This window comes from Euprymna scolopes, chromosome 3, assembly GCF_053919585.1.
Source record: "Euprymna scolopes isolate OS-2025 chromosome 3, ASM5391958v1, whole genome shotgun sequence".
Taxonomy (NCBI): Eukaryota; Metazoa; Mollusca; class Cephalopoda; order Sepiida; family Sepiolidae; genus Euprymna; species Euprymna scolopes.
Window position 1 is genome coordinate 150128230 of NC_136484.1, and position 25924 is coordinate 150154153.

Consider the following 25924-nt stretch of genomic DNA (forward strand, 5'->3'; position numbering starts at 1 on the left):
GTTTTTATCCTTTATGCCTAAGGTTATAACACTGTATTATTCATACTCTGTTCTTTAGAAAGAAAACTTCAGGATGTATCAAAAGTATTTTCGATTATTTGACACTTTCACTCCATTTCAAGTCCAACATAAACAAATTCTTTATGAAGTAATTCAATTTAATTCTTGATTAAGCAATCTAATTAACCCAATTTTCACTACTAACGATTACTACGATGATATCCCATTGACTACTGTACACTCAATAATCCTTATCCTCGGGTGGCCTCCGAGCCTTGATAAGTGGTGACTCCTATGTAAAAAAAAAAAAAAACTTTTTTCTTTTTTAAGCAAAATTGTACAAAAAAATAGTAATCATAAAGTTTAGATTTTGCCTTAGGCATAAAACTAGAATCGTTTTTTATGGGGGGGGGGGAGTGTCATCCAATATTGTCGAAACTGTTGGGCTTATGCTAAACTACACCAAAATACCACATTCACTCTATGGTTTGATCTTACTTTAGATGATGATCCGCAAATTGTTTAAAAGGATTTTCTTTACAGAAAAAATTCATCATGGGGTGTCAGACAACATTTACAGATTAAAAAAAATTAGCTTTTAACTTATGTGTGTGTGTGTGTTTATTCTGAAGATGACTGATGTTTAAAAAATGCTTCATTATATGACAAAAATGACAAAATAAACACTGCCTTTAAACAGATATAAACTACTATAATACATTAGAGACATATATATATATATATATATATATATATATAAGTGAGCGTGTCTGTGTGTGTATCTGTGTACATTTCCCTACGCAATAACTATCAATTTTTAGTCTACATACTCGAAATTTGATATACAGGGTACTGAGATTTGGGAAAATCGATTTGATCGGTTTTTGGCCAGAAATTTGGCGATTAAAGGGTCAAAACTCAACGATTTGACCTTTAAGAACTCTACCAAACTCCTCCGACAATTTTGGGTCTACGTACTTGAAATTTTAGATATAGGTTCCTTGAACATGGATCTAACTTAATAACTTGATTTGAGCTCAAAACAATAAATTTTAAGGGGTCATAATAGGGGTCAAAGTTTTATAAAAAATTGACCTCTGCGGTCTCTTCCAAATTACTCAGACAATTTCTGGTCTAAATATTTGAAATTTTACATAAAGGGTATTCAGAGATAGGGCAAGCTTTTTCATCAGTATGGGTCGAAAATTTTTAGTTACCAATATATAAATGTATGTATGTATGTCTGTTTGCATGTCTGCCTTAAACTTTCAATAGAGGCGACAGATTTTACCAAGATCAGTATCGTTTTAAAATTCGACCTTTCATACGACAAATATCGAAAAATTGGCTACAGGCCAATAAGTCTCCTGTGCGTCATGAGTAAGTTCCTGGAATCTGTTAAATACAGAAGTAATCAACCATCTCAACAAAAATAACCTTCTTAGTGACACTCAATATGGTTACCGTTCTGCTAGATCTACAGCAGATGTGCTTACAGTTATATCTCATAGGATTAGCAAATCTCTCAACGGCGGAAACCTCTCTAGGGCAATTGCAATTTGTAGATATTTATGTTGATGACACTACCATTTATGGTAGCACATCTAAGACAGTAAACGACCAAGTTCTCTCTGATTCTCTCTCCTCTGATCTTGAGCACGTGGTACAATGGGGAAAGGAGTGGCTGGTTACTTTTAATGCATCTAAAACCAAGCTTCTCTCTTTACATCATCAACATTCTGATCCACATCTGGCATCAATTAAAATGAATGGCTCTCGTCTTCAGGAGGCCTCAAGTTTTGACAAGCTTCTGGGCTGGACAATTACTCCTGATCTTAAATGGAACACGTATATCAAATCTGCTGCCAGGGCCGCTGGAAAAATGATGGGATCTATCGATCCAGTAAATATCTCACTGCTGATGCAATTCTCTATCTATATAAGAGCCAGGTACGTCCAAGGATGGAATACTGTTGCCACATCTGGGCAGGAGCTGTTAGAAAGAACTTGTCCTGCCTTGATAGAGTTCAAAATAAACTTCGTAGCCTCGTAGGAGATGTCCTTTTCTCTTCCTTGCAACCTCTATCTCACACAAGAGATTTGCGAGCTTGTCTCTGATGTATCGTTATTTTCATGGAAAGTGTTCGACTGAGCTTCAGTCTATGGTCCCCCCTCGCCAAACTTTCCAAAGAAACATTTGTCTAGCTGAAAACACTATCAATAATTCTCCCCCACTCTTTATCTGTGCCTAAACCTAAACGTAGATTCCATGAACAAAGCTTCTTTCTTAGAACTGCACGCCTGTGGAATTGTCTTTCGTTCTCCTGCTTTCCGGCTGAGTAAAATATGGTTGTCTTCAAGTCTAACGTAAATAAGTTCTTGATGAGCCGTTCCATATAAGTTAACAAATTTACCGAATTTCCATTACTAATGATTACTATATTTTCCAATTTCTACTCTACACTCTTTAACCCTTATCCTTGAGTGGCCTCTTGGCCTTGATAATGTGGTGATGCCTGTATAAAAAAAAAAAAAAAAAAATCTTCCCCTTCAACTAGGCACTTTTCTACAGAGGGAGGGGTCACTTTTTTTTCGCCGATATTTTTTAAAGTTATCCTCTCCTTTAGATTGTCTAGCCTTAATTTTAACAAATGTCGCTTCCGGTTTGGCGGTGGTCGTAAAAGCATAAATGTTAGGTTTTACCCCGTTCTTTTCCTCCTTTGCGGTAAGAGTTCGAGCCTGCCTTCCTCCTATCACTTTTTTTTTTTTGCTTAACATACCCGGGCAACGCCGGGCTGAAATGCTAGTGTATATATATATATATATATATATATATATATATATATTGCTAAAAAATTTGAGTTTACAAAATTAATGATTTTGGAAACTCGAAGTGGATATATAAATATTAATATTAAAATGAATATTCATGAAAATAAAAGCAGGTATGATATTACATATATATATATATATATATATATATATATATATATATATATATATTGCTGTATAACATTATGGAAAAAAGGATAAAGAAAACCCGTGATCTTTTTTTACTAAATTCTCGACGTTTCGTCCCCATTTTATCTTCATCTTATATATAGACTTGAAACCTGATCAGTTTCGTTTCACATGCATTTTTCATCGCTTTCCCCAATGGTACATAGATTTGAAACTTGATCAATTTCATCTCAAACTCGTTTTCCCACTTATGTTATTAAATTTTAATTTTTACTTACGTTTCCCCATATGTACATAAAATATATAAATATCTCACTTTTCATAGGATTCTCCTCATATTTGGTATATTTTATTTTCCTCAATCATCCTTATCATTCTTCTGAGGAAGTCCACCAAAAATGTCAACAAAATGTAATCCCCATCTGGCATCAATTGAAATGGGTGGCTCTTGTCTAGGGGAAGTTCCATGTTTAGATAAGCTTCTAGGCTTGACCTTTACTCCTGACCTGAAATGGAACACGTACATCAAGTCAGTTGCCAAGGTCGCTGGGAAAATGGTAAGATCCTTCTCCCGCTCCAGAAGATATCTCACCCTTGATGCAATTCTCTATCTGTATAAAAGCCAAGTACGTCCAAGGATGGAGTACTGCTGCCACATCTGGGCAGGAACTGCTAAAAACAGCCTATCCTGCCTTGACAGAGTACAAAATAGGCTTCGTGGCCTAGTGGGTGATGCTCTTTTCTCTTCCCTGCAACCTCTCTCTCACAGGAGAGACGTTGCGAGCCTGTCTTTGTTTTATCGTTACTACCATGACAGGTGCTCGTCTGAACTCCAATCTCTGGTCCCCCCTCACCAATCTTTCACAATAAACACCCGCCTAGCTGAAACCACTGTCAAAAATTTTCCCCACTCCTTATCTGTACCAAAATCAAAACTTAGATTCCATAAACAAAGCTTCTTTCTTAGAAGTGCACGCCTGTGGAACTCTGTTCCAGTTGCCGGTTTCCCACCTGACTACAACCTGGATGTCTTTAAGTCCAGTGTAAACAAATTTCTGATGAACCGCCCCCTTAAGTAAGACACTTTATCTCCAACACTAACATACTGTACACACAATAAACCTTATCCCCGAGTGGCTTCCGGGCCTTGATAAGTGGTGACTACCTTGAAAAAAAAAAAAATGTACAAAACGTTGAGAATTTTCTTAAAAAAAAAAAAAAAAGGCCACAGGTTTTCTTTCCTCTGAATATTTATAGAACAATCCTAATCAGATGACTATGCTCAATACTTGGGATAGATGTTTATTTTGCTAACTATTTTTCCTCTGAGCCATTCTTTGAAACTCTATATAGTAAGGAAATTTTTATCTTGTATCCCTTGTGACAAATAATAAATCGTAAATGCTAACATACTTTACATTGATTATATATATATATATATATATATATATATATATATACTAGCTATTGATAATATTCAGCATTATTTTATATAGCTGATGCAGGTATAAAAATTGTCAAACTTTGTAAATTATTTTAAATGGCTTCTGAAACATACTGAACAATTCTATGGCTCTAAAGCAAACTTAGTTTTCATAGATAAGTGACCTGTTGTTTAAAAACAAATTGTTGCTTTTGGTTCTATTTTTGTTCACACGCTCTCTTTAAATATTAAAAAATAAGAAAACAGAAAAGTATGTTGTTTTAAGATGCATGCAATCATATTGCTGTCAATCCATTGGTCAATGTATTACACTTAATTTTGAAATAGAATTTTCACTGCTAATCATTCAAATTGAATGTGTCTGGTTTTGTTTCTCATTTTCTTTTCTCCCATCAACCATATAATGTGATAAAAGGCAAAATAGGCGAGCGCATTTGTGTATGTTGACGAAAGGATTTTGCGTCTGTGTTCTCATGTCGGTTTGATTCCGAGAGAAGTTTTCGCATACTTCCTAGATCGTAATATCTCAGATTCACAAATGGATATTGTCTATCTTTTTTTTTTGATTGAATTTAAAAGAATCCCCGCCGTCCTATCGTGTCAGCTGTTTGTTTGCCTTTTTTGTATAAATAAAGCAAAACTAATCGAATGCAACCGTCAGTGCCTGGCCTTTGCCTGGGTAGTATCTGTTCTGTAATTGGTCCTCGGTCAATGTAGGGGAAACCCTTCATACTGAAACAATTACTATTGATTTGGATACTGCCAGAGTGCCCCTTTTTTGGCCTAGCTGCTTTTTCCCCCACACAAAAAACAACCTTTTTGGGAGGTTTAAAAGCAATACTATTTCTGCAAGTCATCTTTTTGATTGACTATGTTAAATTTGAACGCTTTACACTTCCGGTCGCGTCATGGAGTAGCAGTAAGGCATCAGATTTTCTTTCACTCTTTTCCACCTTCGCATCACGAGTTCGAGCCTGCCTACCTACTACCACTTCTTTTTTTTACACCTCCAAACATCCAGGCAACGCCGTGCACCCAAGCTAGTATAATGTAAAGGAATCATCTGTTGCCTACAACATTGAGAAAAGGCAATATACAGCAACAGCAGTACACATCAAAAGATAAACAGTTTAAGAGAAACCCTCGACTGAAATAACTATCCAGGGAATATGACATTAGCGACAAGAAATCTGGACCAAACATTAAAGGACACAATTCAAAAACTCACAACAGTTTGTCTACCATACATGAAGGGTTTGTCGGAAAAAAAGTTCAGAGAATATGTAATCCATCTGAAATTAGAAGTGACTCAATTCTCGGAAAGCATTTTTTTTTTTAGTCAAGCATGTTATGGAAGAAAACATAACTAAGAACTGTATGCAATTCAATGTTAGCTTGAAAAATATACAATGGTGAGACATAGCTCACTAAAAATAAGGTTAGAAGAACACCGGAAAGCCATAGTATGCGAAGATAATTAAAGTTAGGTATAGCTGACCATATGTGAAAGAAAAAAGGAAACAATTTTTTCCCATGGGTGGAGTAAAAATTATGGATAGAGAAGAATGGTGGAGAGTAAAACAACTCAAAGAAGCAGTGCATATGCTTGACGACAATCATCTACATACTAAGCGGACCTAGTATAGAATTTAATACGATATGGGAATCATCAATTATAAATAATAGATAAGATCACTATTATATATAAATATATGTTTATTGGAAAAAATATGCTTATTCAATTATATTTCATTCTTTAGTTATACCAATCCTTTAATTTTTTTAACTTGTTTTATTGTTATTTCCATGACAGGTGCTCGTCTGAACTCCAATCTCTGGTCCCCCTCGCCAATCTTTCACGAAAAACACCCGTCTAGCTGAATCCACTGTGAAAAATTTCCCCCACTCTATATCTGTGCCTAAATCAAAACGTGGATTCCATGAACAAAGCTTCTTTCTTAGAACTGCACGCCTGTGGAACTCTGTTCCGTCTGCTTGCTTCCCACCTGACTACAACTTGGATGTCTTCAAGTCCAATGTTAACAAATTCCTTATGAACCGCCCCCTTAAGTAAACACTTCATCAAATCTCCACACTAACATAATGTACTTGCAATAACCCTTATCCCTGAGTGGCTTCCGGGCCTTGATAAGTGGTGATCACTGTGTAAAAAAAAAAAAAAATTTATGAAACTTGGTGACACTACAGAGCAAATACAAAATGCTTTCCACTTTACTATTTCTTTCTTTCAGCATGTCAAGAATTGAACATTTTAACATGCTGAAAGAAATAAACAGTAAGATGGACAACATCTTGGAATTTTGAATCTAGACTTTTGTGTCATTTATTTGTATATATATAGTGTTCTATAGTAATAAGTCGTAAGATTGTACATCTAAAAACAAGCATAAGTTTAATGTTCCCAAAATTCATACTAGAATTGTCCACAAGACCTGTGCCACAGCAAATAAAGCACTAAGTAGAATTCAGTTCTAAGTGACACTCTTCTGAAAGTTGAAGGTTCAATCCTTACTGTGTGCAATGCTAAGAAGACAATTGTGAATTACTTAAGACTTCTATCCAGTCATGACTGACAGAACGAGAGAATGCTACTCCTGTGGATTAAATAGAGGGTTCCATTTGAAATTCTATACAAATTCCTGAGATCAGAAAGATTTCTGAGTTTGCCAAGATTCACCTGAAGAAGGTGGGAAGTTACATCGGCCGAAACATTGCAAAAATAACACTCAAAGTGAGAACAGTGATCTGAACAATCCAAATAATATATATCTTATTTTTGCTTTGTTTTAGATTCTGACAAGATGAGGTGCCTCCCCGCTCCAAAAAGAAAAGGTCAGAAATAATAGTTCAAAAATAACTTAAATTAAGAAACACTATCACCCAAACTATCTACACAGAATGAATATAGAACTAAAAATTGGTAGATAGTTTAATTATACAAAATCTTTCATTTAAGATAGGCAGCTATATGGATGCTGTTTCACATGAAATGCAGCTTGGGGTTGGCCATTAACATTTTTAGATTAATACTGTCAGCATTAAACAACCGTTTGACCTCAATTAAACAGACAACATTCTATCTTATTACATTTAGTTTTACATTTCTTCCACTCCCCATAAAAACAAACCAATCAAAATAATTTTAATTACATTCACGAATTTCCTTTTACCAAGTCAGATTTAATGTGTAAAATTCAAATCGCATATTTTTAATTAAATTATCATTGCATTATTTTTTTTTATTTTATTTATTTATTTTTTTTCATTCCCAAACAAGACATATTGCCACTTGGACATAAGGGGCTAACATTTGGGACCACTCTTACAGCGACACTCTGTTGGAAGTTGAGCAGCAACATATCTGTTTACATTGCATTTAGACTTCTGAAGATTAGAAACGGAGAGAATTCCAACATTTAGCAGTTCAAGAGTACAAGACTTTCCACCATCTAGAAACCTCAATAGTGAGGAAGTGAGATTTTGCTGCTTGTTGGTTTAGTCAGGAATATGTACGTCATAGAGGCACAGGTGCTAAGAATTAATAAGAGCACATTCCATAAAAGTACTTATTTTTTTTTTTTTTTTTTTTTTTTTTTTTACAAAGGCATCACCACATTATCAAGGCCCAGAGGCCACTCAAGGATAAGGGTTAAAGAGTGTACAGTAGAAGTTGGTCAATATAGTAATCATTAGTAATGAAAATTTGGTAAATTTAATAACTTATATGGAACGGCTCATCAAGAACTTATTTACTTTAGACTTGAACAAAACCATATTGTAGTCAGCCGGAAAGCAGGAAAACGGAAGACAATTCCACAGGCGTGCAGTTCTAAGAAAGAAGCTTTGTTCATGGAATCTACGTTTAGGTTTAGGCACAGATAAAGAGTGGGGGAAATTATTGATAGTGTTTACAGCTAGACGAGTGTTTCTTGTGAAAGTTTGGCGAGGGGGGACCATAGATTGAAGCTCAGTTGAACACTTTCCATGAAAATAACGATACATCAGAGACAAACTCGCAACATCTCTTCTGTGAGATAGAGGTTGCAAGGAGGAGAAAAGGACATCTCCTACGAGGCTACGAAGTCTATTTTGAACTCTATCAAGGCAGGACAAGTTCTTTCTAGCAGCTCCTGCCCAGATGTGGCAACAGTATTCCATCCTTGGACGTACCTGGCTCTTATATAGATAGAGAATAGCATCAGCAGTGAGATATCTACTGGATCGATAGAAAGATCCCACCATTTTTCCAGCGGCCTTGGCAACAGATTTGATATACGTGTTCCATTTAAGATCAGGAGTAATGGTCAAGCCCAGAAGCTTGTCAAAACTTGAGGCCTCCTGAAGACGAGAGCCATTCATTTCAATTGATGACAAATGTGGATTAGAATGTTGATGATGTAAAGAGAGAAGCTTGGTTTTAGACGCATTAAAAGTAACCAGCCACTCCTTTCCCCATTGTACTACGTGCTCAAGATCAGAGGAGAGAGAATTGGAGAGAACTTGCTCGTTTACTGTCTTAGATGTGGTACCATAAATGGTAGTGTCGTCAGCATAAATGTCTACAAATGATGTAAGGATATGATTTGGAAGATCATTAATGTAGATCAGGAAAAGAGTTGGGCCCAGGATGGATCCCTGAGGGACACCGGCATAATAATTAATAGAGAAAATCACTTATCACAACAACGCATTCCGTCTCCAAACTAGTGAAGAATTTAACTTTTAATAGCGTTCAGAAGATTTTTTTTTTTAAATTAACCGTTAAGAGAAAGCGTGATTTTATTCTGAACTTTAACTAATCACGTTTTAAGCAACTTATGATATAAAACAAAATCGGATGAGGGGGGGGGGGTCTTCCGAAGTTAGTTGGTGACGATTATAAGTAATTGCGAGATAAGATGGGAGCCAGAAATTAGGGGTGGGGGACTGAAAATGATAATATAATGGATTGATTATACAATATTTAAGATCAACTTGGTAGATAAACATTTATGGACGAGAAAAAAAAAAAAAAAAAAAAAAAAATTAAAGCTAGCATTTAATACAACAGAAATACATAAATTAAATACTGAAATAAAATGTAGTTATTAATATTTGAATCTTAAAATAAAAAGTGCGAATTAATAGAGAAAATCACTTATCACAACAACGCATTCCGTCTCCAAACTAGTGAAGAATTTAACTTTTAATAGCGTTCAGAAGATTTTTTTTTTTAAATTAACCGTTAAGAGAAAGCGTGATTTTATTCTGAACTTTAACTAATCACGTTTTAAGCAACTTATGATATAAAACAAAATCGGATGGGGGGGGGGGGGTTCTTCCGAAGTTAGTTGGTGACGATTATAAGTAATTGCGAGATAAGATGGGAGCCAGAAATTAGGGGTGGGGGACTGAAAATGATAATATAATGGATTGATTATACAATATTTAAGATCAACTTGGTAGATAAACATTTATGGACGAGAAAAAAAAAAAAAAAAAAAAAAAAAAAAAATTAAAGCTAGCATTTAATACAACAGAAATACATAAATTAAATACTGAAATAAAATGTAGTTATTAATATTTGAATCTTAAAATAAAAAGTGGATGCAATATTGTGACGATGAGACAGAGGTGAGAGCTAGTGTGAGATCTATTGTATCTGAGACTGTTTTTTGAACTTTAAGAGGTAGTGGTAGATGCACCAGCCCAGATGTGGCAACAGTACTCCAAGCATGAGCGAATGGTGACTTTGTAGAGGTATAGGATATCCTAAGGTATGAGTTTTACAAATTCATTTAAATCTTTTTTAAAAGCATGTTTAAAATAACTGTGTAGTCTGAATCAGAAGTTATGCAAAGAGTTGGACTTGTAAAAATGCTAGGAGTTGGAGTGAGAGTCAGATTTTTGAGAGTGCTAATGTATTAGAATGGTACCAATTTGAAAAATGAATTTGGGACACTAAAATTAACGCAATCAAAAAATAGTTTGAAATCTAACCTCTGCTATGATTTTTCTTTTATTCATATACATTGATTAGAATTAATTTTTAAGGATACAATTGGAGAGTGTAAAACATTGTCTTCTTAAAAATAATTATAATTAATGATTAATGTGCACAAAGAAAGCAAAGGTGGACAGTGGATATGAGACTATTTTTTGATTATGTAAGTTTTAGTATCTCAAATTATCTTTCAAGGTCCTGGATATGACCTTAAACTATATCAAGTGGTGAGGCCCCAGCTTGCGGGCTTTGAGGAGTGTGGAGCCACCCTGTAATTGCCATTGCTCCCAGGTCCACTCTGACCCGAAGTGGTAGAACCTGTTAGGGACCCAACTATGGGTTAAATAGAAACCGACTTGAAAAAAAACAAATATATTCTATTAAAAAATTGTTCTTCAAAATCACTGGATTCCGCATTAAATAACCTGAAAAGGGTTGATATGCCGTAAAACAAAAACAATCAACCATTATCTTTCAAATTGGTACCACTCTGATACATTAGCACCATTTTTTTTTTTTTATTTAATATCAAAAGAATCAAAAGGCAGTCTGAATATTGGAAGACTTTAACAATAAGGAGTTGGGATTAGATATTTTTAAATTCTAGAATTTGGAGTCAGAATTCCAAAAATTCTAGTAACCAGAGTCAGTCCTTATACTTTCTGGCACTGCAGCAACCTTGATGTTTAATTCATCATAACTGTTTCAAGAGTAAATGATTCCTTTATGCAAATAAAAAATATATACTTATCGAATTTTAATGTGACAATAAGGTGAACACACACACATGCACAAATAAATAACTTTGTCTCATTTGATCTTTTTTTCTACCACCAAATATAGAATGCAAAAGTTGGGCTCATTTATTGCAGAAAGTCAAGTGACAGTCAAGTAAAAAAGTGACAGTAAAGTAAAATGCTCTGTCGAAATTCCCTCCCTATATCCTGCTTCCCCAACTGTGCTATTTAAATTTAAGAGTAATGTGAACCAATATCTTGCTTCTCAACTCCCTACTTCTACTGTCATTGTAGGCATGGTCCCTAATTCATAGCATACCCTTACATCTCATTGGCAATCTGCCTTGTTTGAGGTGAACATGCGTAAAAAATATATAAATTAACAAATAGAATCGTGTAGACCTTATTTATATACTGCATGTGTATATACAATATCAGTTGCAAGGTTAACTAATTTGCATATTGGTTTTGAAAAAAGACAATTTATTAATGAACTAGTATCTCTTATTGTTTTCTAATTCAATGATTATTTAGATTTTAATATAACAAATAGTTCCGTTTCAAAATATTGTTTTATTTGCTGGTTAATATTTAGCACTTGTGTTCAAATGTTCTTAGATGTGCCGATTTGATTTTTAATAAGTTACAATCTATTTCTAGATTTTAAGTGAAAAGGCAAACTGATTTCTTCTTCCTTGTGCTTTCTTTATACTTTTTAAAATATTGTTTTATCGTTATTTCCATGGCAGGTGCTCGTCTGAACTCCAATCTCTGGTCCCCCCTCGCCAATCTTTCACGAAAAACACCCGTCTAGCTGAATCCACTGTGAAAAATTTCCCCCACTCTATATCTGTGCCTAAATCAAAACGCGGATTCCATGAACAAAGCTTCTTTCTTAGAACTGCACGCCTGTGGAACTCTGTTCCGTCTGCCTGCTTCCCACCGGACTACAACTTGGATGTCTTCAAGTCCAACGTTAACAAATTCCTAATGAACCGCCCCCTTAAGTAAACACTTCATCAAATCTCCACACTAACGTAATGTACTTGCAATAACCCTTATCCCTGAGTGGCTTCCGGGTCTTGATAAGTGGTGATCACTGTGCAAAAAAAAAAAAAGATGTGCATCGAAATTACCCAAATGTTAATTTTCATCTATATGGATAAACGAGATTTTGTTTTGTGTTTACAAAGTTATGAGACATTTATTCTTTTAAATTAATGCTTCAAGCATTTCAAATAGCAAATTATTTAGTAAAATTTTAATGAATTTGTTTGCTTTTTTTTTTTTTTTTTTTTTTTTTTTTTACTTGTTATTGGTTTTTAGATGAAACAAAAAAAAAAAACAAAAAAAAAACTGCAGAACATATAGGAGCCCTTTACCCCTTTTTTCCTCTTTTTGTTTGGTATATTTATCTTCCTCTGACAACAGAAAGATGTGACACAAGGTTGATAAAGTAGGATTTCAAAAGCCGGTGTCCTAAAGAAAGAGGCCCCGTCGGCATGATAGGAGCATCTCGGGTGATTCTCAAAGGGTGGGAAGGTGGACCTCTTAGAACTGTATAGGACCATACCAAAGCCAACAGAGAACAAACCATCTCAACAAGACTATGGTGTTGTATTATTGGTTATTGTAGAGGAACATCCTTTGCTAAAATTGTTCTTGATGAGCCGTTCCCCTTAAGTAATCCAATTTACCAAATTTACAATTCTAACGATTACTATGATATTGCCCTTTTGACAAGTGTACACTCTTTAATCCTTATCCTTGAGTGGCCCGTGGGCCTTGATAAGTGGTAATTCTCTTGTAAAAAAAAAAAAAAAAAAAAAAAAAAAAAACGTAATTTATATCAGCATTATAAAAACATTGCTATCACTATCCTATACTCTTTTGCCAAACCTTTAATTAACTGTTGTTTTAACACGCACACATTTTCAAGCTAATACTTGCTTTACTGGTCCACATGATCACCACACAAATAACCAATGAGAAGGCAGTAAATATAAAAACAGATAAGCGATTGTCTACTGTTTGCTGGCCTTTCAGATAGACATCAGCTCAGTGTTGGCTTTAGACAAGACCAGGCATATAAACATAAGACATGTTTGAAGATTCCATGTTTGACATGGCATTTCCCCATTGCACTAACAGAGATAGGTCATCAAGAGAAATTTTTGACAAAGGCTGTTAGAAATGTTGTCATACTGGTAATCCAAGAAAATAAAATAAATACCAACAGTGAAGGTGAAATGGGTGGGTGGGCTGGGGGAGAAATGTTTTCAATAGCTCTTTCTTTCTTTTTAGTTTCCCTGTACACCAACTCAGCCATGGGTTTGTGTTCAACATCCAATAACATGGTCGTCAACGGTGTGTAAATGAAAAATAAATAATAATACAAGAAGAAAAAGAACAACAAGAAGATCATTATTGGTACTCACTAGGAGTTTTCACACAGGCCATCATCAAAGATTCCTCTCTGTCAACAACCTGTAGTATTCTCTGGAGTCTAGGCGACAGCAAGTCTCCCCAGATTTTCAGTACTTTCCACCTCTCTCAATAACCTTTGCAAATGAATTTGCATTAGCGCAATAGCCGTTTACCATTGATTTTTCACTGGCATCAAGCATTATCCTTCACTGTAATTTGGGTAGCAATAAACCTCCTTAAGATCTCGATCCTCTTTGTACATCCAGTGAGGGTCTGGTTAGTGCTTTTTCTCCTCATTTTTTAATTCTCATTGACCTTTCACGATTATTTGGTGTGATGCCAACTGGTGCCAGCACTAAACTTTGTTTTAATTATTATTATTATTATTTTATTTATAATATTTGTTGGATAACTTTTAGAAATTGACTCCTAACATAAACTATCTCTGTCCAGATCTTTATTTATCTCTCTTTTTCTTAAGTGTATACTCATCACTTCTACCCATGTTTCTTGGTTTTACCCTGTGAACTAAACCTTCTATCTGAACTGTTATACATCTATTAACCAAAGAAGTCACATTCATTAAACATGACCATCAACATGGATGGAAATGCGAATGAGACCAGAAGTGGTGGAAGAAGGAGAGTAGAGAGAGTAGTAATAACAGCAGCATAAAAGAAGCGGCATTGAGGGGGATACAAATAAATGGAGTAAATAAGGAAAGAGAATAAGAGGAAGGAAGAGGGGGGAATAAAAAGAGGAAAAAGAGAAGAAAAGTGTACATTGTTAATTTATTCCTATCACAGACACTCGGTCTGAACTAAACCTCCATCTTGTCAAAGGAAACAACAACAACAAGCAAGCAAAAGAGGAGACCACTCTAGGCAGATCACCTTTTACCCAGAGACAAGAGGAGACAACTCAACAGTTTTAACTGTTTAACAAACAATGTATCAATAATGACGCTCTCTCTTGGGTCGTAGAATATACATTAAACTGTCAATAATGTAAATCAAATCTACTTTCATTATGAGATATAGTGGAAGAAAGAAACAGTGGTGAAGTAAAATGATGGGGGGAGGCGGAAATAAAAGTACACGATGTAGTAGCAACAATGTAATTGAAGAACGATGAGATTATTATGTAAATACTAACGTGAATAAAGAAGAAAAAAGAAAGAAAGAAAGAAGAGAATGATGTGAGTAATTATAAACACTAATTGAAAAAAAATTTTCCCCAATCTTTATCTGTGCCTAAATCAAAACGTAGATTCCATGAACAAAGCTTCTTTCTTAGAACTGCACGCCTGTGGAACTCTGTTCCATCTGCCTGCTTCCCACCTGAATATAACCTGAATGTCTTCAAGTCCAACGTAAACAAATTCCTGATGAACCGCCCCCTTAAGTAGACACTTTATTAAATCTCCACACTAACGTACTGTACTTGCAATAACCCTTATCCCTGAGTGGCTTCCGGGCCTTGATAAGTGATGACCACCTTGTAAAAAAAAATAAAAATAAAAAAAGATGAATTAAATATATTTTAGAAATATATATTTTTTGTAAAAAGTAAAAGGCCAACAACATCCACTGAATAGCTGAATTTTTCCTAGGAATGGTGGTTTGGATATTTCAACACTGCTATAAAATGTTATCTATTGTGTGACTTTGTGTACATTCAAATACATAGCTGAAAAAAGTAAACGTTAAAGGTTCAATAAGTAAAGTTTGACATGTGAGCCGTGTGAAGAAATTAATTAAAAGCAATTTGTTTTTTTACAAAGGGCCCACCATTTATCAAGGCCCAGAGACCACTCGAGGATAAGGATTAATCTGTGTATTCTAGTCATTGAGACAGTAGCATAATAATCATTAGTAGTGGAAATTTGGTATGATTAGATTATTTAAGAGGACAGCTCAATAAGAACTTGTTTATGTTGGACTTGAAGATGACAATATTGTAGTCAGCTGGAAAGCAAACCAGCAGAACAGAGTTCCACGTGACCAGTTCTAGGAAATAAGCTTTGTTCATGGAATCCACATTTAGGTTTAGGCACCAATAGAGAATGGGGAAAAGTTTTGATAGTGGTTTTGGCTAGACGAGTGTTTTTTGTGAAAGATTGGCAAGATGGGGGGGGGCATACATTGAAGCTCAGTTGAGCACTTGCCATGGAAATAACGATAGAGCCGAGACAAACTCACAACGTCTCTTCTATGGGAAAGAGGTTTCAAAGAAGAGAAAAGAGCATCACCTACTAGATTACGAAGTCAGTTTTGAACTCTGTCAAAGTAGAATAGGATGCTTCGATCAGCTTCTGCCCAGATGTAGTAACAGTACTCCATCCTAGGATGTACTTGGCTCTTACACAGGTAAAGGATTGCATCGGTAGTAAGATATCTACTGGAGCGGTAGAATGATCCAACCATTTTTTTCCAGCGATCTTGGCCACAGATTTGATGTATGTGCTCCATTTCAGATCAGAAGTGAAGGCCAGAGCGTTCTCAAAATTTCAATTGGGTACCAGATGGTGTTCAAAGTGTTGGTGATGGAAAGAGAGAAGCTTGATTTTCATTAAAATGAGGTCTTAAATTATTAGCTAAAGAAAAATCTCTCTCTCTTACTACAAATAAACCTTTTTTAATTTATTTAATGCCAAAATAACACCAACTGTAAATGATTCATTTAAGCCCAAGTTATTATTTTATGCATAACAATAAAGAAAATCACAGGTTCATACATTTTCCAATAATATTAGTGTGCAAATAATCCCAACATATCTGATGGCAGCAACAAAAGAAATCGTGTCATTATATATAAAAATTACTAAAATATAATGTTCAATAATGAAACTACATCATTCTGTTATTATTTGAAATAAGACAACAAAAGAATTGTTGAATAATTAATGTTACAGGCAGGTGAAGTGTTCTTTAGTTTTAGTGAGCAATCGCCTAGAGACAGTCTCAATACCAACATTGGTCCCCATCTCTTAACTGGGTTGACATCAGGAATCGGATCCTGCCTATAAAAATCTTAAGGAAATAGCTTCTAAAGAAACTTGACCAGAGATAAGTTTGCAAATCAATTTTCTGAAAGCTGTCCAACACATGCCAGCATGTAAAATGGACGTTAAACTGATGATATCCTCAATCCTCACTAGCTAGGTTTCATTTCTATACATCATCACACTGCATACACATAGAAGCACAAATAGATAAGAGTATAAAGCTGTTTTAGATTTAAGTCTTCAAGGGAAATAAATATGAATACTGAATAAACTAACACTTGATTATTAACAATGAACCCATTCAGGTTGTTGGACATTCAAACAGTGAATTATTTTATGAAATTTGCCACTGGACCTTGAGAAACTTGAATGTTCAAAGACCAAGTCCGGCAAACTCTGTAAAGCAATAAGCTAATGATATGCTAAGATATGGGTCAACATACAAATAGATGTGAGGTATATATATTTTATTCTGTGGAAAATTTTACAAATTCAAAACAAAATAAAAATTTAGGCACAAGGCCACTTAAAAATGGGGTGTGTGGGTGTATGGTTATCCTTGTCACTGTATTTTTGGTCGGTCTATGTTAATCCTAGCTAGAGTTCTCATTCACCATAATCCCGCAAACACACTGGGGGGATGTCCTACTTAAGATTCCCGAATCATGTTATTTTTTTTGTTTTTATTAATTAATAAATAATATGCATATATATATATATATATATATATATATATATATATATATATATATATATATATATATATATTATAGGAAAAAAAAAAAAAATTTGTAAAAAAAAGTTGTTTGATTATTTTATTGGTGTTGGGTGGGGGGAAAAAAGTCCAAAAAAATAAAAAAAAAATATTAGTAAGATCATCCCAACTCTCTCTAGACGGTAAACTACCCACTGTTTTCCGGTTTGATTGGGGTCCCAAAAAAAGCAGGTTGATCTCTAAATGGGGCTGAATTCTAGATGGGATCAAAGAAAAATGGGGTGAAGGAGTTGGGTGGTGAATATGATATTGCTCCAAGAGAAGATCAATTATTGGAGAGCAAATAGATTTGTTTGCTATTTGAAACCTGATTTTCATTCTACAACAATTAAGGTTTTAGACAAAGAAAGATTATTTAAAATCTTATGAATATAAGACAGTTGCTAAGAAAAGAAGAAATACCAAATTAATTGACTACCAAACTGTGGCAACAGTGCGTAGAAACCAAGGGCCATGGGACAGCAACAAAAAAAGACGTTCATCATTCTTAGTAGCAGTAGCAGCACTCGCTCCATTCAACTGTGGTAATCCAAAACTGATCTCTGCCTCAAGCAAAAATGTCATTTCTTTTATTCAGTTCTTTTGAACTGCCAAAGGCATTTATTTTGCATAATTACAACTGTTGACTTGAAATCAGACAGTTTCAGATTCGCTCCCATCTGCAACCACTGTTTCCTTGCAGTGGACACCTGCTAGTCATGGCTGCTTAGTATCTCTGCACCATCATCAGACTTCTCGATCTCATGATCATAGAGGATGCACCTTGGTAGTAGTCAATTTTTATCAGTTGCTTCTTCACAAAAGTGGGATTTCTTCGGAGGCATAGGCTTCCACTTCCACCTCTGGTAAATCGTCTGCCTCTATTTCATCATCACATATCAAACTATCTGATCTGATCTCTGAAGATGTAGTTTCAGAATCTTCCTCCAATAAGAGGACATTAATGGAAGTGCAGATCTTTCACACATCCTGGTATTCCATCCAAAGTAACAGACTCCCTTCTTCAGCACATAATGTGGATGCAGTAAGGCAGGGTGATCCAACTGGTGGGGATTAATGGGTAAATGGCCGAACACTGAATATATAGGTCAATGCCAGCTCACTAGCAACTGGGGTCTCAAGAGAAATGTAAATACTAACTTACCTTTAGTCTTTTGTTAAGTTTGCAGCAGTATCTGTAGAGCATTCCAAGATTTAAGGGGCCAAAATCCATATAAAAACTGAAAAAGAAAGACAAAACATTAAATATATATTGTAAAAAAGCATGAGAATAAATTTCAGTAAAGAAGTAAACCTGCATTTCTTGGATTATTCAGATTACTATTCTCATCTTGGATGTTATTCTTACAATATTTCGGCCAATGTAACCTCAAACTTTCAGGTACAGCTGGTCAAACTCAGAAATCTGTATGGAATTTCAAACAGAACACTATTGAAATGATATAAAGATTCTCAGAGTTCGACAAGACATATTTGAATAATGTTTTTGAATTTGTTAAATGATGGTTTGATAATTCGTATTATTTGGATTATTCTGACTATTCTTATCTTGTGTGTTATTTTAACAATATTTTGGTCGATGTAATCTCCAACTTTCTTTAGGTGTATCGTGTCAAACTAGGGAATCTTTCTGTCAAACTCAGAAATCTGCACAGAATTTTAAACAGGACCCTTTATTTAATCCGTAAAAGTAGCATAAGGGTTCCATTCAAAATTCTGTACAGATTTCGAAGTCCAACAGAATACACCTGAAGATGGTTGGAGGTTACATTGACTGAAACATAAAAATAACACTCAAGATGAGAACTGTCATTTGAAGAATACAAATAATCCTCATCTCAAAAATTCATTAACACTATGTTATTTAATTCTAAAACACTATTGTCAAGGATTCATTGTATATAATTAATTGAACACAAGTTGTTCCCCCCATTTTTTTTCTTTTTACACACAGCTGGTAAGAAATCGCAGACTAATACTTTTTCTAAAAGTATTAGTGCATAAAATACAATAGACCTGTGAGGATTTGAACTTGACGTTGCTGAATCCATAGTCTGCACCAGTATCCATTAGGCTAACCATACACATTCAAAGATATGTCTATTCAAAAGTTAGAACAAATGGCTCAAAATGTTAACATAAGAAAGATTATGTTCAAATAATGACTAAACAAGTGAATAACATTTTTGAAAAATATTAAGTAAATTGCAGATGCTTGACTAAACTTCATCCCCTGCCCCCAACCTCTCTGCAAAACATTCACAACAAAAACTCGTCTGGATACAACTACTGTCAATAAATTTCCTTTCTTCCTTTATGTTGCTATAACAGTGCTGAACTTCCATGGATAGAATTTATTTCCTAGAACTCGTCTGTCTGTGAAACACTGTGGCAGGTCTGCTTTCAGCTGATTATAACATTGCCATTCTAAAGGTCAATGTAAACAAATTCTTGTTGAGCCGTCTTCTAAAATAATCAATTTCTGTACAAGTTACAACCATTGTTACAAATCCCATCAGTGTCTTACCGTCTGTTTTATCCAATAGCCCTTATCCTTGAGTGGCATATGGGCCTTGAGAAGAGTTGACTGAACTATAAAGTGTAGATAGGAAGCAGATTCATGAGATGTAGATAGTCTTTCACTACTCTATTTTACTTTCATCCTCAAATGGCTTATGAGTTTTGATAAGAGGTGATAAGTTTATAAAAAAAAAAAAAAAAAAAAAAAAAAAAAAAAAAAAGCATCATCTAATAAACTAAACAGAACACCAAACAATCAGCCAATGGGGACACAGTAAAAATTCAGAAGTATTATCCAAAAATACAAAATACCATAAAACCACCAAATCAAACACCATAAATAAATATTTGAAGTTATAAGGAACTTGAAGAATAAAAACTTTTACCAAAATGATTGGATTTGGTATTAATTTATCCAAAACGGGTTGATATGCCATAAAACCAGAACAACCAAACCAAACTAAATATTAATGACTAAATGCTTTACTGTCAAAACATTTTGAAATAAATTGTACAAATCAAAATTAGATCTTGCACATTGCATTCAACTTTTTTTCTTTTTTACTATGGGAAGTGGTCACCACTTATCAAAGCCTGAAGGCTACTCGAAGTGAAAAATTAATGAGTGTCTGTTGGTCAGTGAGTATTGGCAATGGTGGAACTTAGTAGTTTTTATTTATTTAAGAGAGCTGCTCAACGGAAACTTTTTCATGTAAGACTTGAAAACGGCCATGTTATAGTCAGGTGGAAAGCAGCCTTATGGTATTGTGTCCCACAGACAGGCAGTTGTAGGAAAGAAACTTTGCCCAAGGAATTTATGTTTAGTTATAGGCACAAATAATATTAAAGGAAAGTGTTAGCTGTTGTTGTAGTCTGCTGCGAATGTTCTGAAGAGGGAGTGTAGATATATGAATTAAATGTCAAGAACTCCAGGCCATACACAATACACAAAGGAACACTGCACTGCAACTGGCAGTTACCAGCTGGGCTTTTATCTGAAATGTTTCCCATTGTGAAAATTAGTCAACACTGAATTAAATGTATTCACAGTGGAGGAGATTATACGAATTAAATCAATATTTATTCTGTAAAATAAATCCGGATTCAATTGAATAATAACATATTTTTGAAAAAATAAGCTGACGTAGCTCGTGCAGGATTTAAACATCTGCTCTTTGTAAATTTATTTAATTTGTACACAGTTAAAGTCATTCTTTTATCCATAGCTGGGAAGGGACGTTCATACCCTACCCCAATGGTATTAGTGCATCATTGCCTATCTTTATCATATAATTTGCTTTATCTTCTCACCTTTGGAGGAGTGGGGGGGGGGTTAGTTTATTGCTAATCATTTAAGGCTGCGGAATGCCAACAGGGCTACCCAATCAATTTTAGTTCAGCCAGAGTGCTCTTTCTCTAAGGTGGTGTCTTTTCAAATCCCACTTTCGAGTTTGTGGCTAATCTTTTCATCAATGAAGAACGAAAAAAAAAAAAAAAAAAACATGTAAATAATGTAGATAATGATGAAGTATCATCTCAGAAATAATGACAAATTAAAAGCGAAAATAAAGAAAAATGTATGATATATGTACCCCATGACAAAATGGAAATATCATCTTCCAAAAATCAAGTAAATTTTATTTCTAAATAAGAAAATCAAATTTTATGAATATCCGAGGAGGGACTGTTTGTTTTTGAAAAAAAAAAACTCTTAAGAAACAAAGGGAGATGACTCAACAATAATTCATACTTACTAGATTTATCTTGTAATGCATACAAATTTCTATTAATTGCTTAAAAAATTATTTTCTTTATAAAAATAAAAGTACTTGAGCAATTTATATGATTTTTGGAATATGACATTTTCGTTTTATCACATTAGAGATTTTTCTTTGTTTTTTTTTAATATGGGTGAATTCTGAACAAGAATCGTTATTACTGCTAAAAGAAGCCATATAATTTTTCCCACAACGTTTAAGAGAGCAAAAAATGAAATTAAGTGTTGTTGACCACCCCGATTCCCAGACACTTAGATTTGTGTAGGTAGTGTTTGCTTAGGCTAGAAATACAGTGACCCGTTTGGTCATCCATTAAGCTTAAATTAGATTGTTTGAATCAGGAAGAAATGAGTTTGCAAAGCAAGTAATTTTTTTAAAAAGAGGGAATATTAACTTATTTAAGCTTTTTCTTTCTTTCTCCTCCTCTCTTTCTCTTTCTTGATTAAATAGTTTTACTATGCGTGGGAATATTTCTTTACTTTATAATGAGATATACTAATCTTAAGTTTTATAGATAGTTTTATTATTTTTTACTGTTAATATATAGAACGATCGACATAAATTTAGGGAAAGAGAAGAGCCACAATAGAAACTTATGGCTACTTTAAAAAATTAAAATGGAAGATTATTCAAACATAACTCAATCCCAAAACCAAAGCGTATTTTAATATATATTTTGTCTGATCAAAATATATAGAAAAACAATCCTCAGGAAACCCAACGCTGATTAAGTCAGCTTTAGTAAAGATATATATATATATATATATATATATATATATATATATATATATATATATATATATATATATATATATATATATATATATATATATATATATATATACACACACACACAGTATCCATTTTACATGCTGGCATGTGTTGGATGGCCTTTAAAAATTGATTTCCAAAGAAACTTATCTCTGGCCAGGTCTTTAATTCGCTAATTTTCTCTCAAGTCCATTTTTAACACTTGCTCTCATGTTTTCCTCTGCCTCCTGTGCCAACTAACCCTACTACCTAAACTGTTCTACATCTATTTACTGAAGAATACTCATTCATTCTTTCAGTGTGACCAAACCAACAAAATCTACTGTTCTGAACATAATGTACAGAGTCTCTCTAAAGTCATCAGATCCGAGTCTGTCTTTAACACCCACATTACACATCTATCGTATCATTCCCATATCATTCCTCCCCATGCAACGCATGTCCTTAACATTCACTTTTCAAGTTTTGCATTCATACACTATCACACTGCATGCACACGCCTGATAGATGTTTCCCAAACATAAATGCTTACACAAATAAAAAAAATTAGCAAACTAGTATGTATGTATATAAGCTTTCTTTATTATTGAAAAACATTTGAATATGCCATCATGTTAAAATGATAAAGTCATAAAATTTTATGCATTGTATCAACGGCTTTTGTCATGATCTAATGAATTTTTAAACTACTTGGTCTTTTTTATGAACTCCTTCTTGTGGTTCATAAATTAGATCCATTACTCTTTTTATTTCTTTCTATCACTCCAAAAACTTTCTCACACTTTGGGTTATCCTCTACCTTTACACATCTACTATCAGACCATGTAAGGACTACTGTTGTTATATTTGAGCTGGTGAATCTTTGTTCCATTTGAGGGTTCTTGATAAGATACAGAAACATATCTGTAATTTGATTGGCTCCAACCTTTCTTATTCTCTGCAGCCTCTCTCTCACAGATGTGATGTAGCTAATCTCAGTCTATTCTATTTATATATATATATATATATATATATATATATATATATATATATATATATATATGGCATCTGGCCTTCAGAATTGTTTAATCTATTCTCTCTGTTTGTATCAACTTGTTTGACTCATTGGTCTTTTGATTTCTATTAATTTGCTGCTTTGATACCTCATTGTACTATAGCTTTCTATTCGAGTAACTTCTTTAAAAGATCTGCATGCTTGTAAGACTCTTTCTGACGGTTTTCTTCCGACTTCTAACTTTTGTCTATTCAATACTAAGGCCAATAAGCATCTTCTGCCTTTGCAATAATCATCTTCCATTCTTGTAAGTTCCTCACATCAAGTGGCTTCATGTCTAGTCTGGAGCGATTTCCATAAGGATAAAAAAAATTTTTTTAATTCACTGATAAATCCATGATCTGATGCATTCCTTGAATTGATCTTTGATTTAAAAAAAAAAGAAAAAAAAAAAAAACATTTTTTTAGTTACTAACTGGAAGAATTTTGGCATCTATATGAGGAACTAACAAAAGTATATCCTCAAACGTCTCAGTTCTGATAAGACGCAAAAAACTTTGGATGATTAACACGTAAACGTAACACAATACAAGCATTACATCTGCAAATACCTGCAGTCAACATGAAGGAATTAGCAAATGCCAAATGGCAGGTAACAGGAACCAACTTGAGAACTTCTGGCATGATTCCAAGAAAAATATTTTAACTGGATTTAGGTGCGGCATGAACAACATTGCAAACACCAACCTACGTATTGGGTTGTTGCCCTTTTCGTAACCTTGAACAAATAGTAAGACAATCACTTTTTTTATGCGTTTCAAGATTCTTTGTTTTTTTCGAACACTTTTGATGTATTAGATGCATCCCCAGATCTTTGGATTCTCATTTCTTCCTAGTTGAAATGAATAGTTCTCTCCTGAAGAAACCCTCCCTATCCCCTGCCTTATTTGATAAGCTCTTAGCACTGCAGACTGTTGCTAAAGACATTGGGAACAAAAAAGTTGGATAATTCTACCACTCCAGAAAGTAACTGACTCCTGACGCAGTTCTCTACCAGTATAAGAGCAAGGTACCTTCTAAACTGGAGTATTACTGACATATTTGGAGAGGTGCTGCTCGGAATACTCTTTCTTGCCTTGACAAATTCAACTTTGCAATATAGTGAAGGACGAGTTCTCTTCCTTACAGCTTCTTTCATACAGTCTAGTCTCTAGTGTATTGTTATTACTCATGTTCATAGTAGGTGCTCTCAACAGAACTCCAATCCTCATTTCCCATAAAACATTTACAACAAGAACTCACCTAACTCCAACCACAGTGAGGAATTTTCCTTTCTCTATCAACCAAAATCTAAATAGAATTTCTATGATAAATGATCCTTTACTATCCCATCTGTTGAACAAAATCTCACAACAGAATATGATATTGTAGTCTTCAATTCTAATGTAAACAAATACTTGTTGTCATACTCTTGGATAATCAATTCCTCTTAAATAATCTTCTGACCATCCAACCTATTGTTTCCAAACCTGGCAATCGTCATCCAGCTGACATGTACAAATTTAAATGTAATGTGAACAGACATTGCACTTCTTAATTTCCCACAATGCCTTGTTAGACATGATCCCAAATAGTAACCCTGATGTTCAAGTGGCAATACGTTATGTTTGAGGTGAATAGGAGTAAAAGGAAAAAATTAAAAACAAGCTATTCATTATAACTTGTAATTAGCAGCAGATGTTTAACTCATCATTATATTTGTTTATTCCTTTTAAGCAAACAAGCAACAATAAATATGCAGCAATTAATAAGATAAAAATCAGAACTTAATTATTAGCAACTTTTAAAAGGATAATCGGATTTAATAAAATGCATTTGGATTCTTTAGATTATGGTGTTAACCAATTACATGTAAATAAAAAAAAATCAGGTAGCAAAGTAAAGTTTGTATGGAATAATACTCATGACCTCAAATCTATGAAACAGGAATTCTCACTAACAAACAAAATGGACATTTTGCAGTATAGATAATGAAACGAAAAGTGGTCTAAAAACAATATATATTTGATTTAATTCAGTTTTATGCAAAGAGAGCAAAGATGATCGGAAATCTTTTGTGAAAATTCAGATACCTCCAATTTTTGTGCAATTCGAACAATAGGTATTAGGCATCAATTAAAAAATATTCCTCAATTTATTTGAAGTATTGTAAAACTGTTTTTATGGCGGCATAATATGGGTATCTTTACCCCCTACATTTAAAAATTCAAATATTTCAGATTTGCATTAAATTTGATTCATTGTCATTAGACATCAATTGAGCAAGACTCACAAAATTTTAGTTTCTTCTTAAGATCTCTTAAGCTTAAACCATTTTAGACATTTTCTAGGATCAAAATCATGCAATAAATTTTGATCAAAATTAGAATAAGGATTCTAGACATGAGGTTTAGTAACATTATATCTTGATTTTATCTTCATAAAAGAACATAAAAGTGATGCTAAA

At 34.0% G+C, this 25924-nt stretch overlaps 1 protein-coding gene across 7 annotated transcripts in view; it reads right to left on the minus strand.

Moving 5' to 3' along the window:
* LOC145259789 (dual specificity protein phosphatase CDC14A-like) overlaps nucleotides 1-25924 on the minus strand; it is a 331110-nt gene that overhangs the window by 176091 nt on the left and 129095 nt on the right. For all 7 annotated transcript variants that reach the window (XM_080117609.1, XM_080117601.1, XM_080117594.1 and 4 more), the window contains exon 3: nucleotides 18500-18575. In XM_080117609.1, coding sequence (XP_079973735.1) covers nucleotides 18500-18575 — 76 coding nt within the window. The remainder of the gene's footprint in view (nucleotides 1-18499; nucleotides 18576-25924) is intronic.